Here is a 15,320-nt window from a genome sequence, read left to right as displayed (position 1 = left end):
TCAAGGTGTCTGCATGCCCCAGTCAGACCGCGTTTTTTTATAAATAGTCACAGGCAGGTACAACTCCGCAATGGGAATTCTGTGTGCACCCACAGCATGGGTGGCTCCCTGGAACCCACAGGCTGTACATAAATGTATCCCATTGCAGTGCCCTGGACAGCAGAGCTAACGTCACATTAAATGCAGGTGGGCTTCGGCCCACACTGCATGCCCCAACCTGACCGGGGTTTTTAATTCATAGACACAGGCAGGTACAACTCCCTATTGTGAAGTCCCTGTGGACCGACAGCATGGGTGGGTGCCAGGAAGCCACCGGCGGTACATAAATATATCCCATTGCATTGCCCATCACAGCTGAGGTAATGTCATGTTTAATGCAGGTGGGCTTCGGCCCACACTGCATGCCCCAGTCAGACTGGGGTTCTTTAGAAGTGGACACATGCAGTTACAACTCCCTGTGGACCGACAGTATGGGTGGCTCCCTGGAACCCACCGGCAGTACATAAATATATCCCATTGCATTGCCCATCACAGCTGAGGTAATGTCATGTTTAATGCAGGTGGGCTTCGGCCAACACTGCATGCCCCAGTCAGACTGGGGTTCTTTTGAAGTGGACACATGCAGTTACAACTCCCTGTGGACCCACAGCATGGGTGGGTGCCAGGAAGCCACCGGCGGTACATAAATATATCCCATTGCATTGCCCATCACAGCTGAGGTAATGTCATGTTTAATGCAGGTGGGCTTCGGCCCACACTGCATGCTCCAGTCAGACTGGGGTTCTTTAGAAGTGGACACATGCAGTTACAACTCCCTGTGGACCCACAGCATGGGTGGGTGCCTGGAAGCCACCGGCGGTACATAAATATATCCCATTGCATTGCCCATCACAGCTGAGGTAATCTCATGTTTAATGCAGGTGGGCTTCGGCCCACACTGCATGCCCCAGTCAGACTGGGGTTCTTTAGAAGTGGACACATGCAGTTACAACTCCCTGTGGACCCACAGCATGGGTGGCTCCCTGGAACCCACCGGCGGTACATAAATATATCCCATTGCAGTGCCCAACACAGCTGATGTAACGTCAGCTGTAATGCAGGTGGGCTAAAAATTAATTGGATTACACTAGGCGAGGGCCCCCAAAAATTGGTGTACCAACAGTACTAATGTACCTGAAAAAAATTGCCCATGCCCAACCAAGAGGGCAGGTGAAACCCATTAATCGCTTTGGTTAATGTGGCTTAATTGGTAACTAAGCCTCGAGGCAGCCCAGTAAAACTAAAAATTGGTTGAGGTGAAAGTTTCAACGCTTTAATGAGCATTAAAACGTATAAAAATTGTTTAGAAAAATTATATGACTGAGCCTTGTGGGCCTAAGAAAAATTGCCCGTTCGGCGTGATTATGTGAGGTTTCAGGAGGAGGAGCAGGAGGAGGAGGATGAATATTATACACAGATTGATGAAGCAAAAAGGTCCCCGTTTTGGATGGTGATAGAGAACGATGCTTCCATCCGCGGGTGCAGCCTACGTACTGTTTAGGTATCGCTGCTGTCCGCTGGTGGAGAAGAGAAGTCTGGGGAAATCCAGGCTTTGTTAATCTTGATGAGTGTAAGCCTGTCGGCACTGTCAGTTGACAGGTGGGTACGCTTATCCGTGATGATTCCCCCAGCCACACTAAACACACTCTCTGACAAGACGCTAGCCGCAGGACAAGCAAGCACCTCCAGGGCATACAGCGCGAGTTCAGGCCACGTGTCCAGCTTCAACACCCAGTAGTTGTAGGGGGCAGAGGCGTCACCGAGGACAGTCGTGCGATCGGCTACGTACTCCCTCACCATCCTTTTACAGTGCTCCCGCCAACTCAGCCTTGACTAGGGACCGGTGACACAGTCTTGCAGGGGAGCCAAAAAGCTGGCAAAGGCCTTGGATAATAGTCCCCTGCCTGCGCTGTACATGCTGCCTGATCTCTGCGCCTCCCCTGCTACCTGGGCCGCGGAAATGCGCCTTCGGCCACTAGCGCTGTCGGATGGGAAGTTTACCATCAGTTTGTCCACCAGCGCCCTGTGGTATAGCATCATTCTCGAACCACTTTCCTCTTCGGGAATGAGAGTGGAAAGGCTCTCCTTAAACCGTGGGTCGAGCAGTGTGTACACCCAGTAATCCGTAGTGGCCAGAATGCGTGTAACGCGAGGGTCACAAGAAAGGCATCCTAACATGAAATCAGCCATGTGTGCCAGGGTACCTGTACGCAACACATGGCTGTCCTCACTCGGAAGATCACTTTCAGGATCCTCCTCCTCCTCCTCTGGCCATACACGCTGAAAGGATGACAGGCAAGCAGCATGTGTACCCTCAGCAGTGGGCCAAGCTGTCTCTTCCCCCTCCTCCTCATGCTCCTCCCCCTCCTCCTCCTCCTCCTCCTCTGGCCATACACGCTGAAAGGATGACAGGGAAGCAGCATCTGTACCCTTAGCAGTGGGCCAAGCTGTCTCTTCCCCCTCCTCCTCATGCTCCTCCCCCTCCTCCTCCTCCTCCTCCTCCTCCTCCTCAACGCTCTGAGATATAGACATGAGGGTGCTCTGACTATCCAGCGACATACTGTCTTCCCCCGCCTCCGTTTCCGAGTGCAAAGCGTCTGCCTTTATGCTTTGCAGGGAACTTCTCAAGAGGCATAGCAGAGGAATGGTGACGCTAATGATTGCAGCATCCCCGCTCAGCATCTGGGTAGACTCCTCAAAGTTTCCAAGGACCTGGCAGATGGCTGCCAACCAGGCCCACTCTTCTGTAAATAATTGAGGAGGCTGACTCCCACTACGCCGCCCATGTTGAAGTTGGTATTCCGCAATAGCTCTACGCTGCTCATAGAGCCTGGCCAACATGTGGAGCGTAGAGTTCCACTGTGTGGGCACGTCGCACAGCAATCGGTGCACTGGCAGATGAAACCGATGTTGCAGGGTCCGCAGGGTGGCAGCGTCCGTCTTGGAGTTGCGGAAATGTGCGCTGACCCGGCGCACCTTTCCGAGCAGGTATGACAAGTGTGGGTAGCTTTTCAGAAAGCGCTGAACCACCAAATTAAAGACGTGGGCCAGGCATGGCATGTGCGTGAGGCTGCCGAGCTGCAGAGCCGCCACCAGGTTACGGCCGTTGTCACACACGACCATGCCTGGTTGGAGGCTCAGCGGCGAAAGCCAGCGGTCGGTCTGCTCAGTCAGACCCTGCAGCAGTTCGTGGGCCGTGTGCCTCTTCTCTCCTAAGCTGAGTAGTTTCAGCACGGCCTGCTGACGCTTGCCCACCGCTGTGCTGCCATGCCGCGCGACACCGACTGCTGGCGATGTGCTGCTGACACATCTTGATTGCGAGACAGAGGTTGCGGAGGAGGAGGGTGGTTTAGTGGAGGAAGCATACACCGCCGCAGATACCACCACCGAGCTGGGGCATGCAATTCGGGGGGTGGGTAGGACGTGAGCGGTCCCAGGCTCTGACTCTGTCCCAGCCTCCACTAAATTCACCCAATGCGCCGTCAGGGAGATATAGTGGCCCTGCCCGCCTGTGCTTGTCCACGTGTCTGTTGTTAAGTGGACCTTGGCAGTAACCGCGTTGGTGAGGGCGCGTACAATGTTGCGGTAGACGTGGTCGTGCAGGCCTGGGACGGCACATCGGGAAAAGTAGTGGCGACTGGGAACCGAGTAGCGCGGGGCCGCCGCCGCTATCATGCTTTTGAAAGCCTCCGTTTCCACAAGCCTGTACGGCAGCATCTCTAGGCTGATCAATTTGGCAATGTGCACGTTTAACGCTTGAGCGTGCGGGTGCGTGGTGGTGTACTTGCGCTTGCACTGAAACAGAGGCGCTAGCGACGTCTGGACGCTGCGCTGAGAGACATTGCTGGATGGGGCCGAGGATAGCGGAGGTGAGGGTGTGGGTGCAGGCCAGGAGACGGTAGTGCCTGTGTCCTCAGAGGGGGGTTGGATCTCAGTGGCAGGTTGGGGCACAGGGGGAAAGGCAGTGGTGCAAACCGGAGGCGGTGAACGGCCTTCGTCCCACCTTGTGGGGTGCTTGGCCATCATATGCCTGCGCATGCTGGTGGTGGTGGCTCCCCAGCTGATCTTGGCGCGACAAAGGTTGCACACCACTGTTAGTCGGTCGTCAGACGTCTCTGTGAAAAACTGCCACACCATAGAGCACCTTGACCTCTGCAGGGTGGCATGGCGCGAGGGGGCGCTTTGGGAAACAGTTGGTGGATTATTCGGTCTGGCCCTGCCTCTACCCCGGGCCACCGCACTGGCTCGGCCTGTGCCCACACCCTGACTTGGGCCTCCGCGTCCTCGCCCGCATCCACGTCCTCTAGGCCTACCCCTACCCCTCAGCATGCTGTATTACCAGTAGTGCAGAAACAGAACGCTGTAATTAAATGTGCCACTTATTGGCCTGTGGTTGAAGGCTGACTTCGCTTACGGAACGCAAGGAAATAATTTTGCGCAAGCCTGCTGTAACACTTAGCTGGCTGCGTATGAATTTGGAGAACTACTACACTCAGCACAGACCCAGAACACTGAGGACAGTCACAGGCAGCCCAAATAGATTTTTTCCCACAAATGTTTTTGCAAAGGCCCACTGCCTATATTCAATCAATATGTCTTCTGTCCCTGCCTCACCACTACTGGCCCTAGGGTATGTCACAGAACTGCAGAGTGTTGCACTGTGAACTGCAATACAGCGGTGATTTCAGAGCCCAGGCAGAGCCAGGAAATAATTTTGCGCAAGCCTGCTGTAACACTTAGCTGGCTGCGTATGAATTTGGAGAACTACTACACCCAGCACAGACCCAGAACACTGAGGACACTCACAGGAAGCCCAAATAGATTTTTTCTCACAATTTTTTTTGCAAAGGCCCACTGCCTATATTCAATCAATATGTCTTCTGTCCCTGCCTAAGCGCTTCTGACCCTGGAGTATTACTGCAGGGCGCAATGCTCTGCACGGCCGATATACCAAAAAAAAAAAAAGTGCAACACTGCAAAAAGCAGCCTCCACACTACTGCACACGGTTAGATGTGGCCCTAAGAAGGACCGTTGGGGTTCTTGAAGCCTAAAATACTCCTAACACTCTCCCTATAGCAGCTCCACCAAGACAGCACTTTCCCTGAACTATGTCAGAATGCATCTGTGGCGAGCCGCGGGAGGGGCCGATTTTTATACTCGGGTGACACCTGATCTCGCCAGCCACTCACTGCAGGGGGGTGGTATAGGGCTTGAACGTCGCAGGGGGAAGTTGTAATGCCTTCCCTGTCTTTCAATTGGCCAGAAAAGCGCGCTAACGTCTCAGAGATGAAAGTGAAAGTAACTCGAACATTGCGTGGTGCTCGCCTCTAGTAACGAGCATCTCGAACACGCTAATACTCGAACGAGTATCAAGCTCGGACGAGTACGTTCGCTCATCTCTAATTTTAATCTTTAATACTACAGTCTACCATAGTTTATTTGTGGGATGCAGTGTGTATTATAGGTCTCAGCACAGACTATTACATTTTGTTTTAGGGGGCCCAGTGTAGTATGATTCATTTTTGTATAACCTATAAGGAAAGCTGGACTAAATACTGGTAGAAAGAGTTTGATTGACCGGCTGAGCCGACAATCATCCCAGCCGGTCTAAAAGCAAAAAACTGAAATACTTAAGTAACTGATTGGCTGGCTGAGCTATCAATCATCTCACCCAACTCAGCAACTAAATAGCAGAGGTAATGATTAGCTCTTTACTGCCTAGGCCGAGTGAAATGTGCATGTGCTGACATGTGCAGCACGAATCCGGAAGTCACAGCACAGTCGATACCGGGACAGTATCTTTTCCCCGGAGGGGCCTCTGAACCCTCAGGACATGCTTTTGAAGGATTTTTCTTGTGAAAAACCTTAACCAAGCGCTCGGCTTTGATATCTTTCAGCGGCACCCATGTCCTCTCCTCTGGTCTATATCTGCACTAGATATTGTAATGAATGGTGAATACAATGAGAGAGCAATATTTCTTGAATTTCAAATTGTAGACTACCATGAAACATTACTGGAGGAGGAGGGACGAGTCAATAATTGGAGGATGATATTTCTTACATAGTAACATGGTATGCTAGGCCAAATGAAGACAACTTCCATCTAGTTCAGTCTGTTCTTGAGCAGAGATTTGTGGAAAACATTGGAAATGTTGAAGACCCGAGGGATCTCCAGCCAGAAGGATGAAGGATAAATAATTTCCACAACTTAGGCCCCAATTTGAAAGAAGAAAGTTTTAGTTTATAGGGGATATCATATCTGTCTACAGAACTGTAATCTAAATTATAGTGAGGGAGGTGACAGGAAGCCAGGGGATGCATTTTTTATCCTCACCCGATCCCTTGCTCCCATGATATTTCCCATGTGTGCTGCACAAAAACCCTGACCCTCTTCAGCTTGCTGTGGTGTGCTCTGCTATACATGTGTGTGCATTGAAATCTGAAAAGAATAAGATTTCATTCAGCACTAACTTCATTGAGTTTAAAAAATACCTCGTCCGGCTCCCTGTCACCTCCGATTATTGCATCATAACATAGATTATAGTGCTGTTCCAACAGAGAACTTTCGTCCAGTAGATTTCAGACTCCTATTACTAAGGTTGAATTCTGCCAGAGAAAGGAATGATGCCCACCCTTCCTGTCTATCCGAAACAAAGCAACGCAGATACTGTTCCAGACTTTCTGTTTGCCTGTTTGAATAGGCTGAGGAAAAGGAATTTTGAGACATTTATGATGTTGCTCCTTCAAAGTCGCCAGTCCAGCTACCATGGATTATTTGTTGGACTTTGGGGAATTCAATTATGCTGTGCCAAAAGTGGACAGTGCAAAAATGTACAATATCATACTGCTGCTCACATATAATGTTGCCCAGGGAATGCAGCCCAGTTACTTGTCAGTAGTCTTTGGTGAATAGGGAAGCAGCAATGACACAAAACATGAGTCAGCAGCCTCAGATGGTGTTCAAGTTTGGCACTATCAATTATTTGCAGGCTTATGCAGCTAGCAATGTTTTTCCTTAGAGAAATGTCATGCTTGGCTGTTCTGCTCAACTGGCAGATTTTATTCTTTGCAAAATGTATTGTAGTGGGCCAGCACAACATCCTGGCCCCCTCCATAAATATCATACATGTTTGTCTTATGTAGATGCACTGTGCAAAGCCTGTCTTGTTATATCCAGTTTGTGTGTTGCACAGCTGCGGAACTTGGGAGGTTAACTTTAATGAAATCATTGCCTGCATGTAAATGTGTCAGTCTGTCATGTCATGTGGTGTGAGTGAGGGTATAAATAGGAGTGCTTGAGAGTGGGAAGGAGTTCCATCTTGTCTACTACCCCGGTACTACCAAACACAGAGTCACATGGAAGAACATTTAGCTTTCATGTGGTGAAGCTGGAAGCGGAGGAGAGATATCCCATAGCGACTGTATTCTGGATGTGAGTGGAGTGAGCCCCAAGCGTGAGAGAGAGCCTTCGTAAGTAATTCTGTAAGATGGGACCAGTGCAGAGGTACTAATTCAATTCCACAAGTTTTCCTACATGGCCGTTCAAACCTAGGATCACCATGTAGAAATCTGTTACTAAGTCATACCCATGCATCTCCAGTGCGCGGTGTAAATCCTAAAAAGTTATTAATTACTACCAGAGTGTCTGTAGAGTGACCCTACCCATTTCCTCCTCCGGAGTGCTCCCTGTCCAAGAGCGGTACCGTACAGATAACATGGACTGCAGGACTGGTTTCATTCTGTGTATCCTCCCTGATCTCTGATCTTTTTAGTTATCTGCACTGTGAAAATTGTACCTGAGTTACTGTGTAAAAATTGTTTGCTCTGTTATTTCAAGAAAAGTTCATTCCGGGCCCTAACCGTTCCTGGGGACCTGAGGTACTAGAAATCTGTGTCTGGGATTATTCTCCACCGTGTAGCATACCGGTGTGTAGAAACGATGGTGTCCATCCTGTTTATTGGGAATTCCCTATCCTAGGGGTGTCAACGGTGGCCTGCAGTTATACTCTGGCTTTGGCTATGTGTCATCCCTCTGGGAAAGGAGCCTGGTAAGAGCTGCCATGACAAGCCACCACTTAACTCTCCAGCTCCCCATGTCTGTCAAGTTTCCGGGGTACTCCTCTGGGGTGCTGCAGTATGATATTGCTTTTAAAAGAAGCACCACACCTGCTGTCTCGCTTGTTGACATTTATGGTAACTCTACTACTTTTTCTTGGAGTAGGAGCAGGAGCAGGAGACCTGTGCTTAAGTGTTCGTTCACCTGGTAGACCACATCTGCTGACTTGGGCAGCACATTTCTTTTGGTAGCTCTACAGCTGTTCCTTGCTGCAGGCCCATTCCTGAGTGTTCTGATCACCTGGTAGAATTTGTCCTTGTAAAATTTCTGACATTGCTTTTAAAACTGCTGTCTTCCCTGGCACAATTCTTGATCTAGAGGACCCTATGTGACCCTTATTTTGTTTTCAGTGACACCCCTGTGCTACTATTGACACCCACACCAATCTATACTATATACACTAATTTTGAGTGCAGCAGTGTTCCCCAGATATATCGCTGTATTCCCATGCAATTTGGGTGCTATGGCTGCATTGTGGACATTTTGGAGGGAAAATTAATTAACTTGATTTTTACTCCCAGTGACTTTATTGAGAGTTGCGATCAGTTGTCTCGATTCACAATAATTTTGGTAAAATTGGCACAATCTCAAACACATGAACAGATTATAAATAACATATAGAAACCAAAACTTAAATTCAAATTGTCTGAAACTTTATTAACTGATAATCCATGCAATTTGACAATGCAGTTAACATTATCAAGGGACAAATCTTACTAAACCTATCAAGTGCTACCCAAATAGCAGTGTTTCTGTTGGTACTCAGTAAATCCATAATAAAGTCTGTTCAGAAGTGGGGCCATGTTTTCTTTTAGCTGGAATAGATCTGAGGCACTTTGAATGGACATAAATCTTGCAAGCCTTCACATAACTCTGCACATTCCAGCAAATAGACGGACACCAACGCCTTCAATAAATTAATTTACAGGTGTTATTAATCCACGGATGTACAGTCAACACCAAATTATGCATCTCACTAAGCAACTGAAGATTTTCTATTTTTCAGGAGATTATGAGGAACAAAATCTTGAGCTTTCTTTATCAAGTTCAGTGAGTCAGCAAAAGCCCCACCGTCTTAGCCAAAATTGGAGGCGGAGGCTCATCGGATGCATGAGCAACATGGTTTCTAGATAGAGCATCCACCAAAGATTCTTACTACCCGGACAATAGATGATCACGAACTTGAAACAGGAGAAAAACAATGACCACTTGGTCTGCCTAGCATTAATCTTTTAGCTGACTCTATATATACTAGGTTTTTGTTATCCATGATAATGTGTCCATTCTTTTAATGCCTATTTGATTGCCACCAATTCACAATCCTCTATATTATAGTTTTACTCAATAGACGGAAACTTTCTAGGGAAAAATGCACATGCCTATAAATTAGTAAGGTTGCTGGATCCCTGCTCTACCGTCCCTGCGCCATTCTCAGAGGCATCCACCTCAACTATGAATGACTTGGATAGTTTCAATTGAACCCAGATGGGTGCTGAAAGAAAGGCCTTTTTTCAGTAGACCACATGCTTTCCTTGCAGCAGAAGACCAATTAGAGAGATCAGCTTACTTCTTAGTTGGGTCCATTGCACAAGCATAATTGATGGAACTAACACAATATACGCAAACTGATCAAAGGTATACTGTCCCACCCACTTGGACATGTGCAGGTTCAGATTCCAACAAGTTAGCCTGTCAACATCATACCCAGGTCCCATTATATATTGGAATGTAAACCACATATTAACCCACTTGATTGTCTATACTAAAGGCTATAAATTGTGTATTGTACACCCTATGCAATGGATACATTTTGCAATATATAATTTAGGGTGCCTACCCACTACATTTTTTTTTTCGCTGTGAATTCACAGCGTTTTTTTTCCCAAGTGTCAATGAACCTTACTAATGTTAAAATCCCAACCCACAAAAATCATAATTTACCGCTAAATTGTGATTTTTGTACGTTGCGATTTTAACAGTAGCCATTGACACTTGGGAAAAAAACGCAGCGAATTTGCAGTGAAAAAAAATGGTAGTGGGCAGGCACCCTTACATGTTCTCCTATTTCATGTTAAAAAATCCAATAAAATCTTTGTTGATAAAAACTGTTTGAAAAACTGCAGGTGCATTAGTAAACCCAAATGGCATGACCAAATTTTCATAATTCCCCTCTGGGGTATTAAATACCATCTTCCATTAATCCCGATCTCTTATGAGGATAAGGTTGTGTACTCCTCTTAAATCCAGTTTCAAAAACCATTCTGCCCCTACCTATTGGTTAAAAAGATCTGGGATGAGGGGATTCGGATTTTTCACAATAATCTTGTTTAGACTACCAAACAAGGATGTAAATTCCCATCTTTTTTCTTAGCAAAGAAAAAACAGCCTCCACTGGAGAATTTGAGGCCCAAATATGTGCTGTCTGTAATATCTTTGTAATATATTTCTTCTGAGCTACTCGTTCTGGCCACGTAAGATTATACAAATGGCTTTTTGGAGCTTGCTCCCTGGAATTAGCTCATATCCGCAATCATGTGTCCTATGTGGTGGTTACCTTTTGGCATTCACCTTGGAGAACACATCAGCGTAATCTGCATTATAATCGGAAATGGGTTTAGTCTTGATTGGGGGGATGTTACTCGAAATACACCGGCCAAAACAACTGGTTTCCCCAGCGACAGATATCACTGGATTGTGTAAACTTCACCGAGGCATTCCTAACATGAACAGTGCTAGGAGAGACTCAAAAGCATGTACTTCTGTCTCCTCTTAATGGAATAACCTGATTTTATGCAAATTATTTTAATTTATTTTTCCATAAAATTATTATATAAAACTAAAACAGAACTGATTGACAGACATTACAAAACATACAAACAATCATCCAAAAAATTCCTTAGGGCTCAGACAGATGAGCATTGTTTTTGCGTGCCTATAGACAAGCAAAAAAAGCGCTGCTGAAAACGCGTGAAATGGCAAAGTTTCATATATGCTCAGTGCATGAAACTTTGCCCTAGTACTGGAGCTGTTGCAGTTTTTTAAATGCAGCATCTCCATGAACACTGTGACAGCAGCGGCAGGGTGTTCATTGATGATGGCACTTCGCACAGGCATAAAGGAATCCCCTGCCACAGCTGTCACAGCTGTGGCTCAGGTGTGCAATGCTATCCCATTGCTTTCAAAGGGGTCGATGCTGCAGCCATCCCATAGAAAGCAATGGGATGAAGGCAACCATCGCAGTGATTTTCGGGGAAGGGCTTGAAATATAAGCCCTACCCCCAAAAAAGCTGTAAAAAAAAGCAAAAAAAAAGCACCACCTCTCGGTGCTGTCCAGCTCCGGTGCGTCTTGTCTCCCCAACTCCCTGCACTGTTCTTCATGGTGTTCTTCTGGTCGGGTATTTAAAAATCCCAACTTCCTGGTGAGCACTGCCTCTTATTTGCTTAGATTCACTCAAAAACTGTGCTGTCAAAATAGGTAATACACCCCTAGATCAATTTGTTAAGGGGTCTTCTTTTCTAAATAGGGTCATTTGTGGAAGCGTTCTATCATTTTGGCAGCTCAAGGGCTCTACAAGTGTACAATAGGGCTTGAAGCACCTTCAAGCAAAATTTTGTTTTAAAAGCCACTGGCTGCTCCATTTATATTGAGCACAGTTGTGCATACAGACAGAAGATTAGGGCCACAATGGGTATGTTTCTGAATACAGGACAAACAGGGGTATCCATTTGGGGTCAAGTCTTCATTTTCATGTGGGCAGTAGAACAAACCTATTTTTAAAATGAAACTTTTGCCAAAATGTGAAATTTTATTTTTTTCTTTTCTAAATTGCATTATATCCTGAAAAAAAAAACTGTAGGGTCAAAATACTCAGGACAACCCTCAGTGAATACATTAAGGGGTGCATTTTTTTTAAATGGGGTAATTTTGGGGGATATCTATCATTCAAACACCTATGAGCCATTGCAATCTTGGCTTGGTGTAGGGAAAACAAAGTGTTCCTCAAAATGTTAATATTAATGTTAAATTTGTATGTCTCCTAAATGGTTAAAAAAAACACTAAAGTTATTGAATGTGCTTCCAGAATAAAGTAAACAGATGGAAAACTTTGTACAGTATTTTTCCACATATTTGACATATTACAGTTGAAAATGTTTGAAAAAAGATTTTTTTTAAATCTTCCTTTTTTTGGCACTTTTGGCACAAAATACTATTGGTCTATTTTTACAACCTAAATGAAGCAAAATATGTGGGGAAAATGAATGTCAGAATTACTTGGATATTCAAATTCTTTATGCAGTTATCCTATATAGAGATGAGCGAACATGCTCGTGTGAGCTTGATGCTCGTTCGAGTATTAGCATACTTAATGGTGCCCGTTACTCGAGCGAGTACCACGATGTGTTTGAAAACATTTTTTGACACCTCCCCGCATTACCACTTCCTGCTGTGCGCAGGTCCACAGCAGTAGGTGGCTGGCTGGCAGGGGTAGAGGGAGAGAAAAAAAGGTCGGCACCCAGCGGGTCTACTGCAAAAATGCTTGAGTCTCCCATTGACTTCAATGGGGTTCATTACTCGAGTAGAGCTCTTGAATATTACTAAAAGCTTGGCTCGAATAACAAGCATTTTGGTGCTCAGTCATCTCTAATCCTATATAAAAGTGAGATATGTCAGATTTTCGAAATTTAATCTAGTCATTAGGGCGCAAAAAGGTTTGGTCACTAAAAGGTTAACGTCTACATATAAACTAAACAGAAACTAATATTGAGTAACTCTGTGGCATTATATTCAATTCTAGAGCTGCTATCACAATTGTGATTTCTATATAGCTTAAATCTCAAAATATTCCACCTGTTGTGTTTTTGAATTAGACTTCCTTTTCAGAAATTGAGTTCTTTATATAAGTCATGATCTAGAAATGTGTTTAATAAGAAATCAGCCCCTCCCACTACATTACTAGAGCTAAATGTCTAGTCCTATTTATCCTTTATCATTGACCAAAAATTCTATTGAACTTTGTATTCAGCTCTGGTCTCAGTAAGATAATGTAACATTTGGGAATGAAGATACAGCCCAGAAATCCAGCACTGGAAGCTGAGATGGCAAAAACTTCTACAGCCACCATGTATTTCCCCTTGGTGCTGAGATAGGCTGGGATGAAGGAGATCCACACACTGCAGAAGACCAGCATGCTGAAGGAGATGTACTGAGCCTCATTGAAGACGTCTGGAAGCTTCCTGGCTAGAAATGCTATAATAAAGCTCAACACAGCCAGAAATCCAATGTAGCCTAGGACCATGTAGAAAGCAATGACAGATCCCTCGTTACATTGTAAAATTATCTTCCCAACCTCTACCTCAGTGTTATAATCTGGGAATGGTGGAGAGAAAGACAACCAGAAGACACAGATCAGAATCTCTACTGTTGTACCAGTAATGAGTAGAGATGTGGACAAATGTCTTCCCAACCATCTCCTCAGTTTTCTGCCAGGTTGGATGGCATGAAAAGCCAAGACTACAGTGACAGTTTTAGCTAAAATGGAAGAAACTGCAAGACTACAAATGATCCCAGTTCCCACATGTCGTAGCAGACATGAGATCCTCGTGGGCCGTCCAATGAATAAGAGAGGACATAGAAATGAGAAGAGTAAAGAGAGGAGCAGGATGTAGCTCAGACTCTGGTTATTGGCTTTCACTATTGAAGTGTCCTTGTTTTTTATATATATCCCCGACACAACGACAGTCACAAAACAGAAGAAGAGATTGATAATGATGAGAGATAATCCCAATGTATCTTCATAGGACAGAAAATCAAGTGGTCGCGGGATACAGGTGTCTCTTCTCTCATTAGACCAGCGGTCTTCAGGACACTCCAAACATCTCTCCATATCTGAAAAATGGGACATTTATTATGATTCAAAATAGATATTAATCATTACTAGAATAAATAAGTATGTATTCCGGCAGACAAGACCACTACCACATCTCAGCTAGCAGAATTGTATATGATGTCCATCCTGTAAATAATCTTTATATGATCACACTCGGTACACCTTGTATATTAACAATCAATATCAGTAGCCTTACAGAGTAACACAAGACAACTGATGAATATCTGTTACTCACTGGTCTGGTTGGAGATCTCTCCTTCTGCACAGGGGACGCAGTAGTAGCAGCATTTTTGTTTTCCTTTCCATGGGACCTTTCTGTATCCTGGGAGGCAACTTTCGCTACAGGCAGAACTCGGGATCTGTGGTAAAAGAAGAATTACCATGGTTGTATCATGTTGTACTCCTGGACCTGTAGTTCTATGGGTTTCCAATAGCACCTTTCATCAGGTGTGGGAAGTTTGAGCTGGCTGGGTGTGTATTACTCCAGCCGGCCATTCACCACCAGTCTGCTGCACATGAATGCCAACAGCTCTTGCTAGAGGGTGCTGGCCATTTATATTTCCCTCATTCCCTCCCAGAACCCTGATGTATGGAGTCATGCATGTTTTGCTTGGTGTCACTGCATGCATGAGGTTCTGGGTGTGATTCCCTTGGCTGCTGGTGTGAGCAGTGTCTTCTTCTGCTTGTATGCCTTTTACCATCTATGGTGAGCCAGGCCCATAGGTTCCAGTGTAGGGCTGTCTCTATTGAGACGATTGCCCCACTTGCAGACAGCACTCCCTGGGGTTTGAGTTGTCTTGTACTAGGGACTCAGCAGACTACGAGGACACTTATCATGGCCTCATGAGCTAAAGTATCTTGGTAAAAATCTGAACTGATACATCACATTTATTAGTTTTTCTATCTGTCGAATTGTTGTAGGTGTTTTGGCATTCGTCAGCCATTGTTGGATGTCTGCTTGCAAATCCCATTTACTGTTCAGTCTGTTTCAGTGTCCATTTGTGTGCATTCCTCTTCTTTTAGTGCTGTCCTGGGTATGGTGTGAATTACGCTCATATCGGACATGACAGGTTGATCAATATTTAAGGTACTTCTGGACATAGCAATTAATTATTGGAATGAGTGAACAAGCTGTTTCCTTTCAACGACATCCACTTAAATGTGCAGTTATTTGTTTATATTTTTTCTACATTTTTTCATCATAGCTCATTCTGTCTGTGATTGGTCTGTTAGGGGAGTCTGGAAATGCGTGAAAATGGTTTGCAAACAACTAAAC

At 45.5% G+C, this 15,320-nt stretch overlaps 1 protein-coding gene across 1 annotated transcript in view; it reads right to left on the bottom strand.

Moving 5' to 3' along the window:
* Positions 1–13,144: 13,144 nt before the first annotated feature.
* Positions 13,145–15,320, bottom strand: part of LOC136625968 (vomeronasal type-2 receptor 26-like) — a 64,130-nt gene continuing 61,954 nt past the window's right edge. Inside the window, exons 6-7 of the mRNA XM_066601025.1 lie at positions 14,280–14,403; positions 13,145–14,043 (exon numbers count right to left, since the gene is read on the bottom strand). Coding sequence (XP_066457122.1) covers positions 13,145–14,043; positions 14,280–14,403 — 1,023 coding nt within the window. The remainder of the gene's footprint in view (positions 14,044–14,279; positions 14,404–15,320) is intronic.

Source organism: Eleutherodactylus coqui, chromosome 1 (genome assembly GCF_035609145.1).
Source record: "Eleutherodactylus coqui strain aEleCoq1 chromosome 1, aEleCoq1.hap1, whole genome shotgun sequence".
Taxonomy (NCBI): Eukaryota; Metazoa; Chordata; class Amphibia; order Anura; family Eleutherodactylidae; genus Eleutherodactylus; species Eleutherodactylus coqui.
Note: the sequence above shows the minus strand (reverse complement) of the source record. Positions and strands in the feature narration are given on the sequence as shown.